The sequence below is a fragment of the Hippichthys cyanospilos genome, chromosome 3 (assembly GCF_059441005.1).
Source record: "Hippichthys cyanospilos isolate Australia breed blue-spotted pipefish chromosome 3, RoL_Hcya_1.0, whole genome shotgun sequence".
NCBI classification, from domain to species: domain Eukaryota; kingdom Metazoa; phylum Chordata; class Actinopteri; order Syngnathiformes; family Syngnathidae; genus Hippichthys; species Hippichthys cyanospilos.
In genome coordinates this window covers 9,640,251-9,659,080 of record NC_142371.1, presented here as the reverse complement: position 1 = coordinate 9,659,080, position 18,830 = coordinate 9,640,251, and the positions used below count along the sequence as shown (strand labels likewise).

At 38.6% G+C, this 18,830-nt stretch overlaps 2 protein-coding genes across 4 annotated transcripts in view; both read right to left on the bottom strand.

Annotated features, from left to right (window-relative positions):
- Positions 1-1,765: 1,765 nt before the first annotated feature.
- drc9 (dynein regulatory complex subunit 9) lies at positions 1,766-5,588 on the bottom strand. Its single transcript, XM_088411104.1, has 10 exons — positions 5,515-5,588; positions 4,884-5,012; positions 4,742-4,770; positions 4,544-4,666; positions 4,093-4,177; positions 3,872-4,033; positions 2,661-2,735; positions 2,358-2,489; positions 2,192-2,281; positions 1,766-2,076 (listed from the first exon to the last, which is right to left on the bottom strand). Exons 1-10 carry the CDS (start codon positions 5,518-5,520, stop codon positions 1,966-1,968), a joined length of 942 nt encoding a protein of 313 aa, XP_088267230.1. The 5' UTR covers positions 5,521-5,588; the 3' UTR covers positions 1,766-1,965.
- A 292-nt stretch (positions 5,589-5,880) lies between these two features.
- Positions 5,881-18,830, bottom strand: part of spire1b (spire-type actin nucleation factor 1b) — a 29,816-nt gene continuing 16,866 nt past the window's right edge. Inside the window, exons 7-17 of one of the 3 annotated variants that reach the window (XM_088411166.1) lie at positions 16,514-16,600; positions 14,428-14,557; positions 11,771-11,821; positions 10,768-10,931; positions 10,584-10,677; positions 10,327-10,469; positions 9,037-9,174; positions 8,757-8,827; positions 8,473-8,500; positions 7,936-8,207; positions 5,881-7,586 (exon numbers count right to left, since the gene is read on the bottom strand). In XM_088411166.1, coding sequence (XP_088267292.1) covers positions 7,331-7,586; positions 7,936-8,207; positions 8,473-8,500; positions 8,757-8,827; positions 9,037-9,174; positions 10,327-10,469; positions 10,584-10,677; positions 10,768-10,931; positions 11,771-11,821; positions 14,428-14,557; positions 16,514-16,600 — 1,434 coding nt within the window. In that variant the 3' untranslated portion in view covers positions 5,881-7,330. Of the gene's footprint in view, positions 7,587-7,935; positions 8,208-8,472; positions 8,501-8,756; positions 8,828-9,036; positions 9,175-10,326; positions 10,470-10,583; positions 10,678-10,767; positions 10,932-11,770; positions 11,822-13,827; positions 13,870-14,427; positions 14,558-16,513; positions 16,601-18,830 lie in introns of all 3 variants that reach the window. The other 2 variants (XM_088411167.1, XM_088411168.1) reach the window with 2 other exon arrangements.

The window sequence follows — 18,830 nt, the reverse complement described above, 5'->3', positions numbered from 1 at the left end:
GGTTTCTTCGCCTCGCCACAATACGACATTTAAATACAGTAACGAACAAATGATTAAATTACATTTACACGTAGTTGCCAAAAGTAGAAAATCAAGCTGAATGGTTCTTATCTCAAGACAGTAATTGGTTTGAAAAAGTATTGCTCCTATATTCGTAAATGTTCGCCACACAGCGAAATATTTCAAACCTAGTTCAAGATCAACGGATTGGTCAACTCGCGCGATAGGCGCCATATTGCAGCCCAGACCGCGTAAAGCACGGCGCAACACGGGACCCAGCCTCTACATCACAAAGTGCTCATTTCTGTTCTATCTGGTGCTGGCTTTTCCGCTCCCAAAGAAGTACATGTTCTGTGTTTCCTTTCCGTCTAACAAAATGTGTTTCGAACACCTCACGCAGGACAAGCGACATTACTCTTATGTACTTAAGTAAAGATGGACGGACAGTGGCAGATTCGGACTTTAGCGATCAATTTGAAATATTTTTATTTCAGTGTTTTTCAGTACCAAAATGTATGTACAAAACAAGTCATTAATGATTTTCCTTTACACACAGGAAACAAACTCAAAAGGGCCAAACCTGTTGTTAACGAAGAAAACATTTTAAAAAGCTAACACATATTTAAATCGTCACTTAAACGAGGAGAGAAGTTGGTGTTAGAGTTAGTGTGTTTCGTAGATGTGTGTTTCAGAGTTTTTTGCGCCATAAATGAGGTGAATTGGCAGGTTTTCAGAAAGAAACAACATAAATACTATAATATACCATGCACGTCAATAAAGTCAGTAATGGATACTCAGTGATGACGAACATGAAAAGTGATGTCATTAAAATACACAAATATGCTTGAATTAGATACTGAAATTACCAACTGGACCAAAATCTTAAAAATATACAGTACATGATAATCCATACTTACACTTATAAAGTATCAAGGAATAAAAGGCGGATACGACCTGAAAGGACAGTTTCTCTATTGTAAGTGCATAAAGAATTTAATACTGGACTACACTGAAAGAAGTACAGTGTTGTTAAGGTGACATGTATTTAATCAATAAGTAATCGTTCAACAAAAATTGTGTTGTTAACCCGTAAATGCTGTGTAGCTGATCAGAATACCATCATCTCTGGTCTTCAATAAACTGCAATTCCTAGAAGGCTGCCCTGTGAGGGATGATCCAAAGAGGTCCCCATTATATAGCCATCCAAAATAATGTTTTGGAACTGATGTAGTTTGAACAGTTCATTCATTTGTGCTTGGTTTGGCTTGATATTTCTTTTTTGGCGCCGCCTGTGGCCGCTGTTGATATTACATTTTGTAGTGAGAAGGATGGTGTGGTTTTGAGAGCAGTAAATAGATGACGCACACGTTGTTTTGTATCTGTGAAATCTGGCCCATGATAGTCTGTAAATTGTACTTTGTTGGAATGTTGATGTGTGTTAATACGCCCAAAATTAGTTTGTTGATCCCTCAACTTGGGACTGTGGATAAAATGCTAGCTAATATTAGTTCATTATCTTTCTGTTATATAGGTATTTCCCTTGAAATCAAAAGCTTTTGTGATTCAGTTTTATGGCTGAGTATAATTTGCTTGCATTTTTGTGCATTTTGAGCCACTCCCGGCCCAAAGTTAAAATCTCAAGCGTTGACCAGTCGGTCCGTGGTGATAAAAATGTTGGAGACCATTGCTCTATCGGGTTAACAAACATCCTATCCCTGGTTTCTTTGCCTTTGGTAAATTAATTGAAACTTGAACAAAATCTGGATAAAAATGCCCAAAGATCATTTATTTAAACCTCACATGCATCATGGAACAAACAAAGGCAAACACTGTTCAGCATTTTTCCCCTACTTTGTTAAAAATTCAACAATCACAAGTCTGAATGGGCATGAGGTATTGTTTTTTTTTGTGTGTGTGAACGATAACATGAAGAGGGACATAAGAAGAAATATAAATGAATACAACTCATTTCTTCTTCTTTTTCTTTCCTTCTTTCTTCTTGCTTTTCTTATCTTCCGGTTTCCGAAAAATGCCAAAACCTTTGCGGACCATCGTGCCTCTCCACCAAGACTGCACCTGTGAGGGTTAAATGTCACCTGTCAACCTACCACGTTCCATTTCCATAAAGTTTTCTTAAGTAAACAGATGTGGTTTGAAAACTTGCACAAGTAAATTAATTTAAATGTATTACCTTGAGAGCAGCTTCCTTCCGAACCTCCAGCAGGCGCAGCTTCTCTTCCTTCTCCCTTTCATCCTTCACCAACTCCTCCATCTCGCCATACTAAAAAAAAAAAAAAACAACCCACACTTAGTAATGTCCATTTTAACTTCACATTGTTTGTTGGTTGGTCGTTTACCTTTCTTTGCATTGTAGTCAACTTTTCCAAGTTTGTTGTTCTCGTTTGGCGGGTGCGGTTTAGGTGCTCCGCCTTCTCTTGCATGTTCTGCTCAGTGCACTCCTGCCACTGTAGCATCTTTTCTTTTAACTCCTGCTCGGTGAAAGCAACATGATGAGCTGGGATTAAAATGTAACGTCTTTGCCGTTACATGTATCAGCACATACTGCACATTGTATTATGTGTTCAATGAGGACTGTTGTGGGATTTGACATTGAGATGTTTTGATTTCATCATATGTTCTGTGATTTTTCTGATACGCACCGCCTTTTGTTTCTTTAAAAAGAGCATTGATTCCTCGTGAACTCTCTCCTGCAGTTTGAAGTGGTCCTTCAGGAGCTGAAACAGAGGGACAGCGCAGATCCTGTGTTTTGAAATACATTTACCTTGGAGTACAAGTACTCTACATATCCTGTTAACATTATATGAATGTACAAAGTCATCCATCCATTTTCTAGAGCTGCTTATCCTCACAAGGGTTGTAGGCTAACTGGTGCCCATCTCAGCTGGCTTCGGGCACCCTGAGCTGGTTGACAGCCAATTGCAGTATTATTATTATTATTATTATTAGGAGTAGTAGTAGTAGTAGTAGTAGTTGTAGTGGTAGTATTCACAATGCGGTCACAATTTTTGTGACTACAAGATGGATTGATACTTAACTTGTCTCATAGGGGAATTTCAATCCTCACAGTAGTCATTTTCAAAATTATACACAAAAAATGTAGCAATCTCGTAAAAACAAAAGACATATAGAAAAGCAACGTTTGAGAGTGCCATTGGCAAATTCACATTTATCTGAGCCAGAACATAAGTAGACAAGACATTTATGGTTTACATGCCACCTCATTGGCCAAACAACTCGGAGTGTAAGTCCACTCCTGCCCTCATTGGTCGGTAGTCACGCCAGGAATCAATCATGTGTCTTGTAAGTGCCCATGTACTGATTGACTGTCTGACCAATCTTTTTTATTGTTGTATCTCAAGCGCATACGCAAGTAAGGAGTACGGTGAGCATGAAACAGAATATCGGGAAGATGTGACAAAGCTGTTGCAATAAATTGGAATTTTCCTATTCTCATGTTTGGTCAGCTACAGGCTTCACTCTAGTTCAACGTCCAAGGAGTGCCTGTGGCATGTGCATTTACAGTTAACTCGTCTGTTTGGCATGCTTAACGGCGCCTCCACAATATAATTAAAGCGCACATTACTGAGAAAGATGAAGCACAAAGTTGCGAGGGAACATTGTATATCAGTATGTTTTTCACAGAATTAATGTATGCGGCGCAAATATAGTTGATGTTGAGTACTATTGAGTAGACATGAAAAATGTGTCCCTGTTATGATCTATCCAGGCAGGAGTATCTTCCTGACACCCAATAGGGAATGGACTCTACGCACAGCAGCTTGTGACGTATTTCACGCGCTCAAAGAGTCCCCTGTCTCTTCTTGGAATAAAATTGGGCTGCTGCACTCACCTCAACTTTGTCTTCGAGTCGTTTCTCAGCTTCCCTCATCTCATTTTGGGTTTTCTGAAGCATCTGCTCAGTGTTTCTATCCTCAAGAGCCTTTCTTGCAGCATTCGATTTAATAAGTCGATGCAGCCGTTCCTTGAGATCCTCGTGCAATGTTTCCTGTTCCTAATGGGAGAGAATGTTGAAAAGCTTGAACCTTTGCTTGTTTAGATTTGCTTTGTCACCTTCAGTTCATCAACTTTCTGTTGGAGCGTCTCCTGTTCCTTTGGAAGTCTGCGTTTTCTCCTCTCCATCTCCCTCTTTGCCTCTCTGAGAGTAGCAAGACACACAACATATATCATTTTACCTAATCTCACACAAATATGCTGCCCAAAGAGAGAAAAAAAAGATATCTATATTCCCCTATGACATAATTCTAGGATGGCTGTGGGTTTGCTTCTGGCTTTCCATGTGGAGTTTCCACGTTCTGCCAGTGCCTGTGTGGGGTTTTTTTCGGGTACTAAGGTTTCCTCCCATGGGCCAAAAACATGCATGGCACAACAATTGGATGTACCCCACCTACTGGCCAAAGACAGCTAGTAAAAAGCTCCAGCAACATAATGAATGAATGAGCGAATGAATGAATGAATGAATGAATGGACGGACTGATTTTCATTTGATGTAATTTTAATGAACCTTTTGCTGCTCTCAGCATTCTTCTCCTTGTCCTGTCCATCCACTACCTGCAGCAGACAAGCAAAGCTCTGTTTTGCCTCTAGCTCAGCCTTTAACTTGGACACCTGCAGTGAGATATAGTGACTGGACAGACAGAACAAACAGGGTTCACAAAGTGACTCCCAGTCAAATCTTACTCAGTTTATTGAATATACTCACCAATCTCGCTTCACCTTTTTCACTCTGGCCTAAAGGTACACACAGCAAGAAAACACAGAATCAACGACACCATCAGCGCATTGTTAGGGATGCTCGCATTACTTTTAACAGCTGATGACTGTGGACCGTCCAATAGAATCACCTGTGATTTTTCAGTGCTGCATTCCTTGTGAATTTTCATGGTCAGGGCGTGTTCTAGAATGCCCAACTGGTCGGAACACTCCTCCAGTACGGCTGCAAGCCTGAGACTTTGGGCATAGGACAGATACACCTAGAGAAAATGTATTCGTTATGTAGAAACAAGGCCCACTGACAGATGGCGGTCAATGTTCAACACTTCAAACTCGAGACACTGGGGCCAGCTGGGGGCACTGCGTTCAATAGTGCAGTTACAACAAACGAGCGCAAAATGGACCAAACGCACCCAACCGGCTGTGAAGTAAGGAACCACATGGGGGAAGATGAAGGAAAATGAAATAAAACATTTACAGATCAATGCAACTGAAATGTGCAGAAATAAAATTACTTTCAAAAGCAGTTTACATCTGTCAATATGCAATTAAAATGAAATTAAACAACAAACGCGTGCATGCACACACACACACACACACACACACACACACATTTTCATACACCCCAAGTCAGCACGGTAAAGGAAAAAAGGCGTCATGGCAGTGCAACTCGACATTGTGATTATTAATGGCTCAAAAAAAATAACATGCAGAGTGAACTGACACAACAACACAGAAAAGTAGGGGAAACTGAACAAATACCTCCATAACATGATAAATGAATGTCCCAAACTGCTCTCAACAGTCAGACGCTGAAGCGCAAGGTGTTTGTTTAGATGTTGCTAGGGTAACGTAGCTGTCACATGAGGCAACTGCCCAATCAAAACAGAAATTCAAACGTATCAAAGAATGACATAAATCAATCTTATAGAAGGGAGGAAGGCCGCACAGTGCTATTTATTGTGTCAAAAACGGAGCCACGCACGCACACACAAAAACACACTCAATATTATTAAGCTACTAAAACCTTTGCCTAATCTTCTTGAATCACAGATACTAATTATTGCCAAGAGGCGGCGGCTCACAAAGATATTTGGAAATGTTATTTTGAAAAAAGAACACAACGTGTCAGTATTGCATTCATTTATTTTGGATCACTTGCAGCACTGGTGAGGGAGTTCGAGCTTGATGGTAATACACCAAAGGTACAAGCGACACCATTCATGCATGATTGCAGTCACACTGTGATGTTTCTCTTGTGGACTTGGTCAGCAAATCATCTGACAAAAAACTTACACCGTAACTGTCAATATATTAGCATGATCATATAAGACATCATTTAAGGCAAGAAATCCAAAAATAGAACCACTTTCATTTTTTTTTCAGTCATTCAGTTTCTGGATGGCAAAAGGATCATTATTGAAGGCATTACATCAAGACTCAATGTACTTGTTCATTTACCGTATAGCCTATTGTCACCACTATTTAGCATCTGTACAAAATAGAAATATCGAGCATTTTATCTAAATAACAAGTTCAAAAAAAGTAAACATAATGTAGATTTGTATTGCTAGCGTCCAGTAAGAACTGCAAGCTAACACAAGATTATTGTCATATATAAAAATGGAGAGAAAGCAGCTATTTGAAACAAAGGCAAGTTTGGAAAGTTAAATCAATAGAACTCATTGTGTGTCTGGATGAGCACAGCAGTGCTCATTTTTGAAATTTACAAAGCATAATTACTTGCTTGTGTTGCAGCTACAACATTGTTTGATTTGTGCTTTTCACACTACTTAAATTCACAACGGATGAACTAAGTTCAACTAAAAGTCACTTATGGATGTTGTTTATTCAGACCACACGATTCATATGATTTGTTGTCAATTATGTTATTTGATTAAAATCAAGAATATTCATAAAATGAAGTGACAGAGTAATAAGTGAGCGTTTGAATGTAAAACGTTAGAGCAACAATAAATGATGAAGGGCAAACAGAGAACATAATAAATTACAGGGTATGTCACTTTATGGCACCACAATTGCACAGAAATACTTTAGGTTATAAATGAATGGATGTAGCTAGCAACTCTGAACACCCAAAAGAGCCATTACAGTATTCCTCTTGTGATAGTAGGCAGAGAAGGCCTCCATCCAAAGGGTTAAGTTGACTGTACAGACCAATTAGTACAAAAGTAAATTCAAACTCATTAAAAAAAAAAAACAATATATCATTATGTTAGAATCAGTCTCTCTTCACCCCATGGCTGTAATGCAAGCTCTGTGTTTCCCACAGCTCTTTTCTACTTGTGCTTATTCAAATGTGAGCTGGGGCAGACCACCATGTTGAGCCATCAAAGAGGAGGACAGTTTTCCACTTTGACAAACATCAGTGGGATCGTTGTCCTTTTCCCTCACAGAGCGGAAATTAAAGGGTCAACCATAATATGCTATCTGCTGCTACAGCTATCTGGAGGAGATGCACACAATAGTGAAGACATGGCACGAAAATCCCCATCCAGAACGCTTTTATTATTTATTCCTGTTGCTGGAAGCAGCCGCAGAGAAAGATGGAGACAGTCTAAATCTCGCTGATGGTTCGCTCAGAGGGCCGGTACTCCTCCCTTCCTTTGGGCGAGGACGTGTACAAGGATTGCGTCTTGCGTTTTAAGCGAGCTCTTTTAGTTGCCAGTGACAGGCTGTGCTTGCTGGAGGCGATGATGTCAGTGATGAACTTTTTGCAGTCGACGCACACCTCCATGGTGGCCCAGTCTTCGGTCAGTTCCGATGGCAGCTCGAGTTCTTCGTGAGACTTTAAGGAACCGTGCTTGGTTAGCCTGAAGACAACGGAAAAACTGACTGTGTTATATTGTGTGCCACAGGTGTCAAGCTTCGGTCCTCGAGGGCCGGAGTCCTTTTCCAGGTTCCTCTCCCCAGAACACTTGATTCAAATGATTAGTCCATCAACAATCACTCCTAATCCTAATCACTTGAACCAGGTGTGTTTGGAGGGAAGCATAGAAAACGTGCAGGATACTGGCCCTCGAGGACTGGACTTGGACATCTATGCTGTATACTCTATCCGGGGTGTCAAAGTCATTTTCGCTCAGGGGCCTCAAGTGGGCCTGGCAGACAAACTCATGGTATATAACTTAAAACAATTAGCGTCACTTATATGTGTCTTACTTGGACATTGTCTTGTGGATGCTCGGCCGTCTATGGCCGCTGGAGGACTTGGCAGATTTGACAGCCCCAGAAGCCTTTCCAGATACTTTGGCTTCCGATTTGGATGTGGTAGCTGCCGATGCTCCATCCACAGCTGAAGTCAGTGAGCCAGCAGCCACAGTGAGTCCTTGTCCTACAGAAGCCATGCCACTTATTCTTTCCCTGGGTAGAGTGTTGGTAGAGCCAATGGAATAGATGGGAAGACTGGAATAAGGTTTGGATGGCAATCTCATCTGTCAAAAAAAAGAACATATGAAATTATAATAAGTTAAATAAATAAATAAAAAGTTATATATGAATATGATAGGCTAAACAGGATCATATGATAATATTCCAAAACACAACTCCTGGAGCTTACGTTTCTATTGCAAACAGGAAAATGAAAACAGACACTAGTATATTTGAAGTTTAATTCTCTTATTTTAAATTTCAATTCAACTTTACGTGCTTAAAAATAATCCTTAATGTGAGGAAAAAAAGAATATTTTAACACTTCACCTTTTTGCAACACTGTGAACACACAGGCCTGTAAAGACAAAACAAAGTCATGAATGAAGTAAGACGTTGTTTCTTTGATTTTGATATGTGAAATTATGCGGGTACTATGAAAAGTTTTAAGCAGAAGAAGTGTTGAGGCACATGGCCTTAACGAGTTTTTCTACACTGGGATAGTCCCTTGACGGGGACTATGTTGAAAAAGTCTTTTATCTCTTTTGGTTTGGTTTTGCTCTGATGCTTAAAACCTTTCGTACGCCTCTTGTATTATGTCTGCTGTGTTTTACTTTTTGCAAAACTGGCAGATGTAGGACCAGGTGAAAAAGGAAAATCTTTTGGTCCGGCAACAGAAGCATAGCTGCAGAAAAAACACAAAAACATCTGAAATACAAAACCGTTTTTAACAAAGAGCAATAAACATTCATTCAGTCACTTTGAGTCTGCTTCTCTAATGATATACTGTTAATACTACACGATGAAAACTCCTGTAACCCCTCTTCATATGGTGTTAGTTAATAGTAATTGTAATGGATATTCCGCCGAGAGGAAAATAACATCAACTCTTACCTTTCCCTTCTTCATTGCGGTGTAGACTTCCTTATACTGCTGAAATTTCTCCAATTCTGCTTTGACCAACACCTGCCTGATGTGCATCACCTCCTCCACTGTCAGAGACAGACACTCAACGGGGAAGCAAAACTCCTCCTGCACACACAAACGTACACACAAGCACAGTAGTCAGTCTACCTGGCAGTATTATGTGGTATCAAGCAACACAAATCTCAACACTAAAACACATTTCTTGGTTGGTGCCACAGCTTTCAGCAACCCTGGTCAATCAAAACAACTAAGTAAATTAACAGCATCATTTTATTCATCAAACTGTGTAGAATTGACATTTGGTCAAGATGGTTACTTTACAAAGAAGCCGAATATACAGTAGTCCAGAAAGAGTATTCATGGGTAGTCCTGATTTTTTTTTTTTTTTTTTTTTTAAGGAAATTGAATGTAGCTGTGCCAGTACCCTATTGTCAAATTTCACGGAATTAATATTAAAAAAACAACAACTCTTGATTACATCTTGATCTTGTTTAGATCAATGCCATGACTAATCAAGAGTTTAAAATAATATACCGGTAATTATGATTCACTTAAATATTAAACTTTAAATATTTAATCAAATTGTGACTGAAAAACTGTATATTGTTTTGTTGATTTAAAAACAGTTTCTGGATTTAATTTATAAAATCACGCTTTCTTTTACACAAACCTGTGTTTTTACGCTTTGTCTCCATTTGATTACTTCAAAATTGGAGCATCTATAGCATATCAACATTTCAAATAGGATGTTATGAAAATGTAATTGTAAAAAATACCCTCATAAGTGAAATGCAGAGGTAAAAATTAAAGCATTCACATGGTGATTAAATTATTTTATTTTTTCGTGTCCCAAAAATTGTATGATCGACGTATAATATGATCGATGTATAGGGCAGTTCGGATAAGCTTTTGAGAAACTTGAAGGCATTTAAGTGCGCCTTATTGTGCGGAGAATGCGGTACAATGAGAGAAATATTTCCCAATGATGCAACTTAATGCAGAACGGAAAAGTGCAACGACAACAACAAGCAGAAGCAGAGCACAGCAAATCAAAGCATATCCACATATAAGGGAGATAAGCGACAAAAGTCTGTTCAACAGTGCAGAAGTTTTGCTCTGTCATGAGTTATTTCTACTATCTTTAGTTCGAACTGGAAAATGCACATACATTCAAATCAAGGTTGAGCAGTATCCTGGAACATATTGTGTTCAATCTGAGGTTCCTCAGCTTTCAAATCTTGAAAATGGTAGACTCACCAAAGACTTGGAATTTTGTTTAGAGGGTGGTTGAAACAGTCGGACATTGGTCGGCTTTTCCTTCTCGATGGAGTGTCTTCTCTGGGGGGCCTGGCGCCTCTCAGGCTGTGGCGTAGATGAAATGGGAAGGAATTGTGGTGGAGCTGGGGTTCGGAGTAAAAACACAGCTCAAGTGATTTATATGAAAATGTGGTTTATTGGACACTTTACGTTTGGTGAAATAAAAACCTAATCGTTAATAATAATTCAGAACTTACTCTTTTTTCCCAGTGCTGACTCTGGAGATGTGTCATCCATTAGAGATGTTCCAACACTTGAAGTGCTTGCTGATATGTGTCCAAAAAAGTCATCCTGAATGAATGTATGGAATACACAGAATCACAGACATCAGATGCATTTTGGAATTAAATTACACAAAGAAAATTGTAATCCCCCACTGACATCAGAGTCAGAGGTGTCGAGTTCAGCAAGGCTGGGAGCCTTCAGAAGTTTCTTCCTCTGAGGTACAGACTGAGATCCGGAGGGTTCTGCTTTGGGAGATGCTGGTTCAATAGTCAAAGACAAAGTGCTGGATGTCCTCCGGCCCATGTACGGACTAAATTCATCTGCAAAGAATCAAACACAAACAACTGTTATTAAGATGACCACACAAATGGCACTGGATCTCAAAACATTTCCCCTTAGGATTTCTTGCATCTATTTTCATTTTTTTATTATTCTTATTGTCTTTTAGTAATCATTTCATTAAAATTTGAATAATGATAGTGACAAACGATGCAGGAATCCTGTCAATGGAGGACAATATTTAGAGAGCCTTTGAAGGTTAGAGAGGGATGGGATGGGCGAATTAGGTAGGTCGGAGGGCCAGGGATTGGAGGAAGCTGGTGTTACACATAGAGCATGGAGGCATCTTTTATAAAACATTCAGGCTCCAGATGTTTGCCGCTAAATATTTGAGAATAGATCAATTCCAAAAGTCTGGTCATTGATGAATAAATACAAATTTGGCACTGCATAACAGTGTATATCATTTGTATAACTTGAAGGCGAGATACACAGTAGAGTACATGAATGAAAACAAAACATCCCGCCCCAGACCGCAGTTAAAAAAACAACAACAATCCTGTCCCACTGAAAACAACTGCCATCCCGTCCTGTTCCTGTTCCTGTTCAGAATGACTCCCACTCCTATACCGGTCCCGTTGTGATTTCTCCTGGTTGAGGGGAAACAGCACCCTTAAGGCATCATCTGAAAGGAGTGTTTTTGTACTGCAGTTTTGAAACGAATTGAATATTGACACATCATTGTTCATTTAACTGTTTATTTGGGCAGTCCAAACACAGTATTTGATCATATTAGTTTACATCCAGGCAGGCAGACAAACAAGGCCATTGGGTTAGGGTTTGACAAAAAAGTCTTCATACAAGATGGCTGATACTTTACCTAGTCCTGTACGGAACAAATCCTGTGGCATACTGCGAGTTTTGCCAAAACCTAGAAGGGAATACCTCCTTCATTAGGAAAGCTAAATATATCTTTTACGTTTTCAATCAAGCAATTCAATTCAAAAATGGCATGGAGCATCTATTTTAATGCATAAATCTACTCTGTAGCGGTACATTGTCAGACAGGGCATCTCCTTCATAGTTTCTACCTTATTAGAACCCATGGGGCTCTCCACAACTGCCCAAGTCCTCCATTTGAACTCATATCTTCGACTTATAGCACAGTGACCTTTTTAGTCTAGAAAATAATGTGGTTAGAAGGTAAACACCTGCTTTTCATTCTATATAAATTAGTGGTTTTAGCAGCGCCCGGATTGAATGACAACCAGTCCGGGTTGCACTCTGCATCTTGTCCAAAGTCATCTCAGGTAGGCTTACTTATGACTCTGAACAGAAGTAGTTGAAATGGACTAATAAAGTTTGTGGTTTTAAAGTAGTAACATACTCTGGTGTTGTCTTTGTACACACTTATGGTTTCAGTGTCATTTTTCTTTTGCAGCTATTCAACCATGAAATGGTGTCAGCGTGACAAAGGAAACAACCAATTTCATATACTTTATGAACATTACTTTCTCATTTTCTCAAAACCTTAAATTCCTGCTTTGATCCCATTGATGAATACCCATGTTTATTCTAATGTCCTCTAGTTGATTATAATCATACAACTAAAATGTGCGTTCCTGCCTTGCCATAAAGCCCAGGGGCAGGAAAATTGCAACGTTTCTGATGCCTTGATCGATCCATGTAAATACTGTACACCAAAAACATTGTTTTAGTTATTGCCAATTATATATCATTATGTAGCAAAATAGGCAAGTGCAACTGGAATAGCACAAATACAGAATTAACGATCATTCCACAGCATAAATGATTCAACATGATTTAAGCTTATGTTTGGATGAGATGAAAGACACAAGCTTCAGTGAGAGGAATGTGGGTCTTAGCATTAAACTGATTTGATGACTCAGTGACACACGTCCATAATATTTGTTTCACTGACTGTTTTAGGTAAATATTTATACAGGTAGTCCATAGGAGAAAGAAACTATCATGTGACCAAACGGCTTCCGCATCACTACATCGGCACATGGATTAAATTCTACAAAGTCACCAGCAAACACGAAGGACCGTTTGCACAAAGTACACCGATAACGACTCCTAAAAATGCCAAGTTGGCAGCAGATGTTATGCAATCGGTCAATACAGTCGGAAAGGAGAAACTTTATAGCTAGGAAGAAAATATCTTGTCCTAATGTCCTCATATGTAACAACAGGCCAAAACAATGTACTGTATTAAAAATTGTGGTACTGTAATTAACCACTGGCTTTCATGGTAACTATAAATAGTGAGACAGTGTTTGTGGAGTTGATCACTACCTTTAGCAGCTCATGTAAGTTGTTTGTCATCAAAGAGTTTACATTTTACAGTTGTTAACTTTTGCAGCTGTATGCATCTTAAAATGTCATATAAACATTGCCTGAACAGTTATGATGATGTTTATAAACTTCTTTTGTTAAACAGCTTTACAGAACAGGCTTCCTTCAACATTTGAGTTTTCAATTAAAATGGCCTGAAAGAATACAGTACAATACACTACAGTTACAGTATCAACGCTAATAGATGGATGAGAAAAAAAAACAATCCCTTCAAACAAAACAATTCATTAGAGCATTATCGTGGCTACAAAATCAGTGCTCACAAAATTTTTGCCTTTGACATTTGAATTAATAAACGTGAATGTAATTGTTCTATTGCATTTTTCATATTAGCCATCCATATTCTCTGTCGCTGAGCAGTGTCCCACATCAGCACATTGTACAACCACACACACATCAGCCAGTCTTCATAAACTACTAAAGCATGAAATATGAATGCAGTGTTCAGAAACTGTCTGCCTGATGATGATGATGATGATGAGCAGCCATAGCGAGTGAGAAGAGGAGAAGAGACCATCAAATAAATGAAAGCCAGGTAAACAGCAGAAGGAACGTTACCTGTCGCGTCAAAACTGAAAGACATGCTAAGTGGTCGAATTACTGCAAAGAGAAATGCATGACATGGCCCGTCATTTTGATTAAGAGGTTATTTGAGGCACATTGTTATTTCATTGTGTGTAAGAAATGTATTGTCACATTTGAGGCCTAACTCTTTAAATATGTACTCTGAATATGTGTTACTTGTAAGTATGTCAAAGTACATTATGGTCAAGTTATGTACTGGATGTGCTAACCAAATACAGTAAGTGGTGATCAATATCCAAGACAATAATAAGAATTGATGATTTAATGTTCCAGGCGTCTCTTAGGAGTGGGATGTGCACAGTAGCTTGCTATCTTAAATTATTGTGATATTTTGCAAACATTAAAAAATAGTATTAAACAATACACTATAGTGGATTTACACTACATCGTACTGTATCACAATTTCTATGTATGTACCTCCCAAAATTAAATTGTATAGTATCCTATGGATAGTCTTTTGGTCAAAACTGAATATTTGTTAAAAATCCAGTAATATCAATATTTCGTGCTGATGTATAAAAGAAACGAGCTCATGATATACTACATTGCGACACGAGGTGATGAGGCTCTTACCCATCCGTCCCCTGCGGACCATATCTGGAGTCACGGGTCGAAGTTTCCTCTCAGATTTAATTTCTTCGAGGATCCTTTCATGCAGGGTGGGAGGAGGCTGAGTTGGTGGCTTCAGTTTACGTGCAGAAACCTTGCAAACAATGTGATGATTGACAGAAAAACGTGTTCAGTCATACAGTATGAAAAACACTATTTAAGAACTACAGGATCGTGTACGTGACCACATTGTATGTACGATGTAAATGTTTCGTTAAACAATTCTGTCCGTAGTTTCATGTACTTTGCAATATTTCAATATTCTGACGTGGTATGTAAACTTGTGTGTAAATAAACAGGGATCATCATGGAAAAGCATTTTTAGTACCAAACAAACACAGACAACAGTTTCTATAGCCATGAAGTCTGTTTCTCTAGACATCTTTATTTCCTCTGTCACTATTTTGCTATTCCTCAGCTGCAGCAGCTACTCCTCCTACTTTAAATCACCAGAGAAGTGATGAGCGTAGCTTTTCCTGTAGATTTGCTCACACAGTGACTTTTCTACAGTAAGTAGTAGGGATGCATCGAAATGAAAATATTTGGTCAAAACATTAAAAAATGAGAACGGCTTGAAACACCGAAAGAAGAGAGAGACTTTTTTGCGCACGTTGCCTCATCACATGCAGCTTTATGCACAGGTCTGCAAAGGTTTGATAAAAAATGAATTAAAACTGCAGACTATGGCTCTGAATGTTTTAACACCCGTTTATAAGGGACTACATTTTTTTGTGGTAAATTTTATCATAATTATATACATATAACAAAAACAGGCCGATTCACTGTTTTTTAATGGCATACCAATCATTAGACAGAAGTCTAGTTATTTGATTACCACTGGTATTGTAAATATCAGTAACTATTTGGACCATTTATTTATTGTAATTAATTGACATATTAGCGTAATTTCCATATGTTCCACACATTTTTCTTGATTTATGTCAGCTTTTATATATTGATAAGAAGCCCAAAATATTTAGACAATTGCAGTTAACGTTTGATGCATTTACAAAGTGGTCTTCCGTGAATATCAAATGTCCCACTTAGTTTAAAGGCACCACGCACATAGTTAGCGGTTAGCTAGCGCTAATGCCGGAGACTTGTGCGATTTCATACAATTTAAGCGTTATCGATTAGCAGTTTTTTAACAACCCTAATCAGTGATTAAATTTGATTTCTTTAATGGCGGTGTCTTGATGTTGGTTAGAGATGTGATGTGATGAGTCACGACAATGGGATCAGGACTCAAGAGTGGATTAGAACCAGACACTTACTGTCAGCAGTTTTTGTGTCATCAAATATCTTTTTTCAGAGACGCTGCTTTGTTTTAAATGTCTTTTGGCTGAACACTGAAAATTTGGGCAATTAATGGCAATTTTTACAATTTACTAACAAAAATATTCAGAGGTGGAAAATCCGCTATTAAGAAGTGATGCTGTCAATTCAATGCTCTTCAAATCAAGTTGGCTTTGTTTCATGGTTCTATAGTTGAACTAGAAATCAGAGCACTTTCAATTCAGGGTCTGAATTTTCTCAAGAACTAATAATATTGAGTGCCATGGTACACTAGTGAGACATGTCATGAGAGGTCATCAGGGTTGCTGTGGGAAATAAGCCCTTTCACTTTATTGTTCTGTAAATTAATAGTTATAGATTAGAAACTCATTCATCTTTGAAATGTGTTCATCTCGCCATGCCAGTGACGTATAGTGACAAGCAAAACAATTCATTGCTTCTTTCATTAGATGGCAGAATTACAATAAGCAGCTTTGTGGTAAATTACAAAGTACATTTCAGACTCAGTGAATATATTGAGATCATAATTATCTCATTATACATACTTTTGGTGTCATTTTTGTTATGTGTTGTCACACCATGGTGGTGTGTCAACAGTTGTTTTTTTTTTGTTTTGTTTTGTTTTTGAACGGGTGCCTTGGCTACCTAAATTTGAAAAACATCATTAGATGAGCTCATCTAACATGCTAAATGTTCCACATCTCACTAATGATGTCACAAGTTGCGCTGGGATACAATATGATATAACACTCACCGGGTTAAGGGGTGGTCTGGATCGAATGAACTCCAATATGACTTCATGAGCACTTTTCTTAAGCCTGGGAGGGATGTCTCCATTCACCTGGAAAAAAAACACACACACAAAGATGAATACTGATCCATCAAGAAAAAAGAGTGAAATTCGGGTGCTGCTCATTTCACCTCAGTTCATGTGTAGTCAGTAGCCAGGAAAGATAACCTCAGTTGTCTAAAATTACATCACCAAGAACAGTAAAGTGAGCCCAGTCATAGAGCTCAATTTCTGTGCTCTGCGCATATCTAGTACAATGTGCAGTCAAACTGTGCGCATAAATGTGTACGTTTTTCTTTCTTCGGGCATTTTCGAAGATGGTCGAAGACAGAAAGGGGTGTTTTGCACTTTTGGGAGAGAGAACAGGGCCATGGTAAAGGCGTAAGGTTTGCATGGCAGAAGGACTCACTAGAGTCCATGTGCAAAGTACATTGAAAATGAGGTGAAAGAAGATCTCCGCTGGCGGATAAAGTAAAGTTGGCCGCTGTGGTGGGGGCACTTGGAGACAATCTTCTATCCCCAAACATTCATTTGTGACAAGCCCGCTAGCCCATTTCGTCCACCCACCCACAATTGTGCCACAGCAGGGGGTGGGATTTTAAAATATATTTGAGATGATAATAATGATTCATTCAATGAATTGATTTCTACAATGTTTCAAACAAATGGATGCATGCTCTTGTGATGTTTTTGACTGATGATATTCACCATTCACCACTCAACGCTCAGAATTTCTCCGCCATACACATTACGTATACTGCCTAGGCAACAACTTCAACCTGCTTTTCGCTGAGTTAAATTCTACTCCACTTTTCGTTCCCAAATTATCCTCGGTTCGCCAAATACCCAGCGCCGCGTAGCGTGATCTTCTATATTCCCAAAGACTTGTATGGCCCGGGATGAAAATGAAGATGCATCCTTTTTCCTGTCTACAAAAGTAGGGTCCTAAATGTAAGTCCATCTACCTGTTACAATGCCAAATTCATGACAGTAATCTTAACAAGCTGCCAAAGTCAATAACACCGAGGAAAAACAAATGGATTCATAAATATGAAAATACAACAGAAGCAGTTGTAAAGGGTTTGAAACCAGGCCATATGTATTGTTGTTTGAGCTAGTAATTGGCTATAAACAACCATCAACTATACATACGAATCAACAATGAAAGAATTGAAAAAAAATGCTTCACAACTGTGACAAAACGTGTCCAACATCCAACAGTTTTGGGCAACTCGCCCCTCCCCACACACTGTGAATTAATTAAAAAATAAAAAACAATCGGGGTGCTGCAACCCCCATTTTTTGGTGGCAAATGCACACTGGAGGCTTGTCAACAAGGTTCAAATTCAAATTGTAACAATTTACAAGTCTGGCAAATATTTTACATTTTTTTGCCATAACATCCGTACAAGTTGCTCTTGAGAAAATCATAATAAAAGCATTAAACAGACCGCTACACATTATATGCATATGTCAGGGGTGCCAAAGTCATTTCAGCTCAGGGGCGAAGGAGGAAAATCGTCATCAAAACAAATCATATGAGTACTACCCTAAATTGTGTTGAGTTTTAATTGTTTTAGTATGACTATAAATTGAGTTTAGTTTACCTATTAAAATCTTGCCAGTGCAAAGTATGTATTTTGAATACAACTCTCGTTTGCACGACTATGACTTGGCGAGATACGACTTCACGTCTTTGCACGGAATCCCTCATTTGGATTTGTGGATTTGATCGTTTGGATTTGAGTTGAATCTGCAAATTAAAAGGACACGCCAAGTCAAGTAAGTCGATTTGCGAGTCATCCACGCCTCCATTAGTCAAGCAGAGAACGGCGCAGTGGGCAAAATGAACTTCACTTAGGCTTCAACCTTAAGGACAGTGTATGTGCATTTTTAATGGTGCTTAAATGAAGCTTTTTTGGGCCATTTGTGGACATTTGGAGCCAATTGCTTGGAAAATGGCTTCATTTTGGGAAGCTTCTGTAACAGCTAGGGACCTCTCCTGGCAGAAACAAACACTGCATTTTATTTGGGAAAAACTTTCTTTTGAATTGGTCTTAATGCACACATGAGCACTGAAGTGGAATTATATCACAAAATAAATATTCATTAATTACAAATTTATTGTTTACTTACTTATTGGTGTGATTATGGGGCAGGCAACCTCTTAATAACATAGTGAATCAGTCATATATATATATATATTCTCTGATTCATCTAAAACTTGTATGATATATGAAAGGTATATAACTTAAAAACAATTGACGTCAATTATATGTAG

Excerpts from the sequence above, each read along its gene's own strand:
- drc9 (XM_088411104.1), bottom strand. Across the intron at positions 4,178-4,543 it reads AATGCTGAGAGCAGCAAAAG|AGAGGCAAAGAGGGAGATGG; the intron begins GTTCATTAAAAT and ends TGCTACTCTCAG. Across the intron at positions 4,034-4,092 it reads AGAAAGTTGATGAACTGAAG|GAACAGGAAACATTGCACGA; the intron begins GTGACAAAGCAA and ends CTCTCCCATTAG.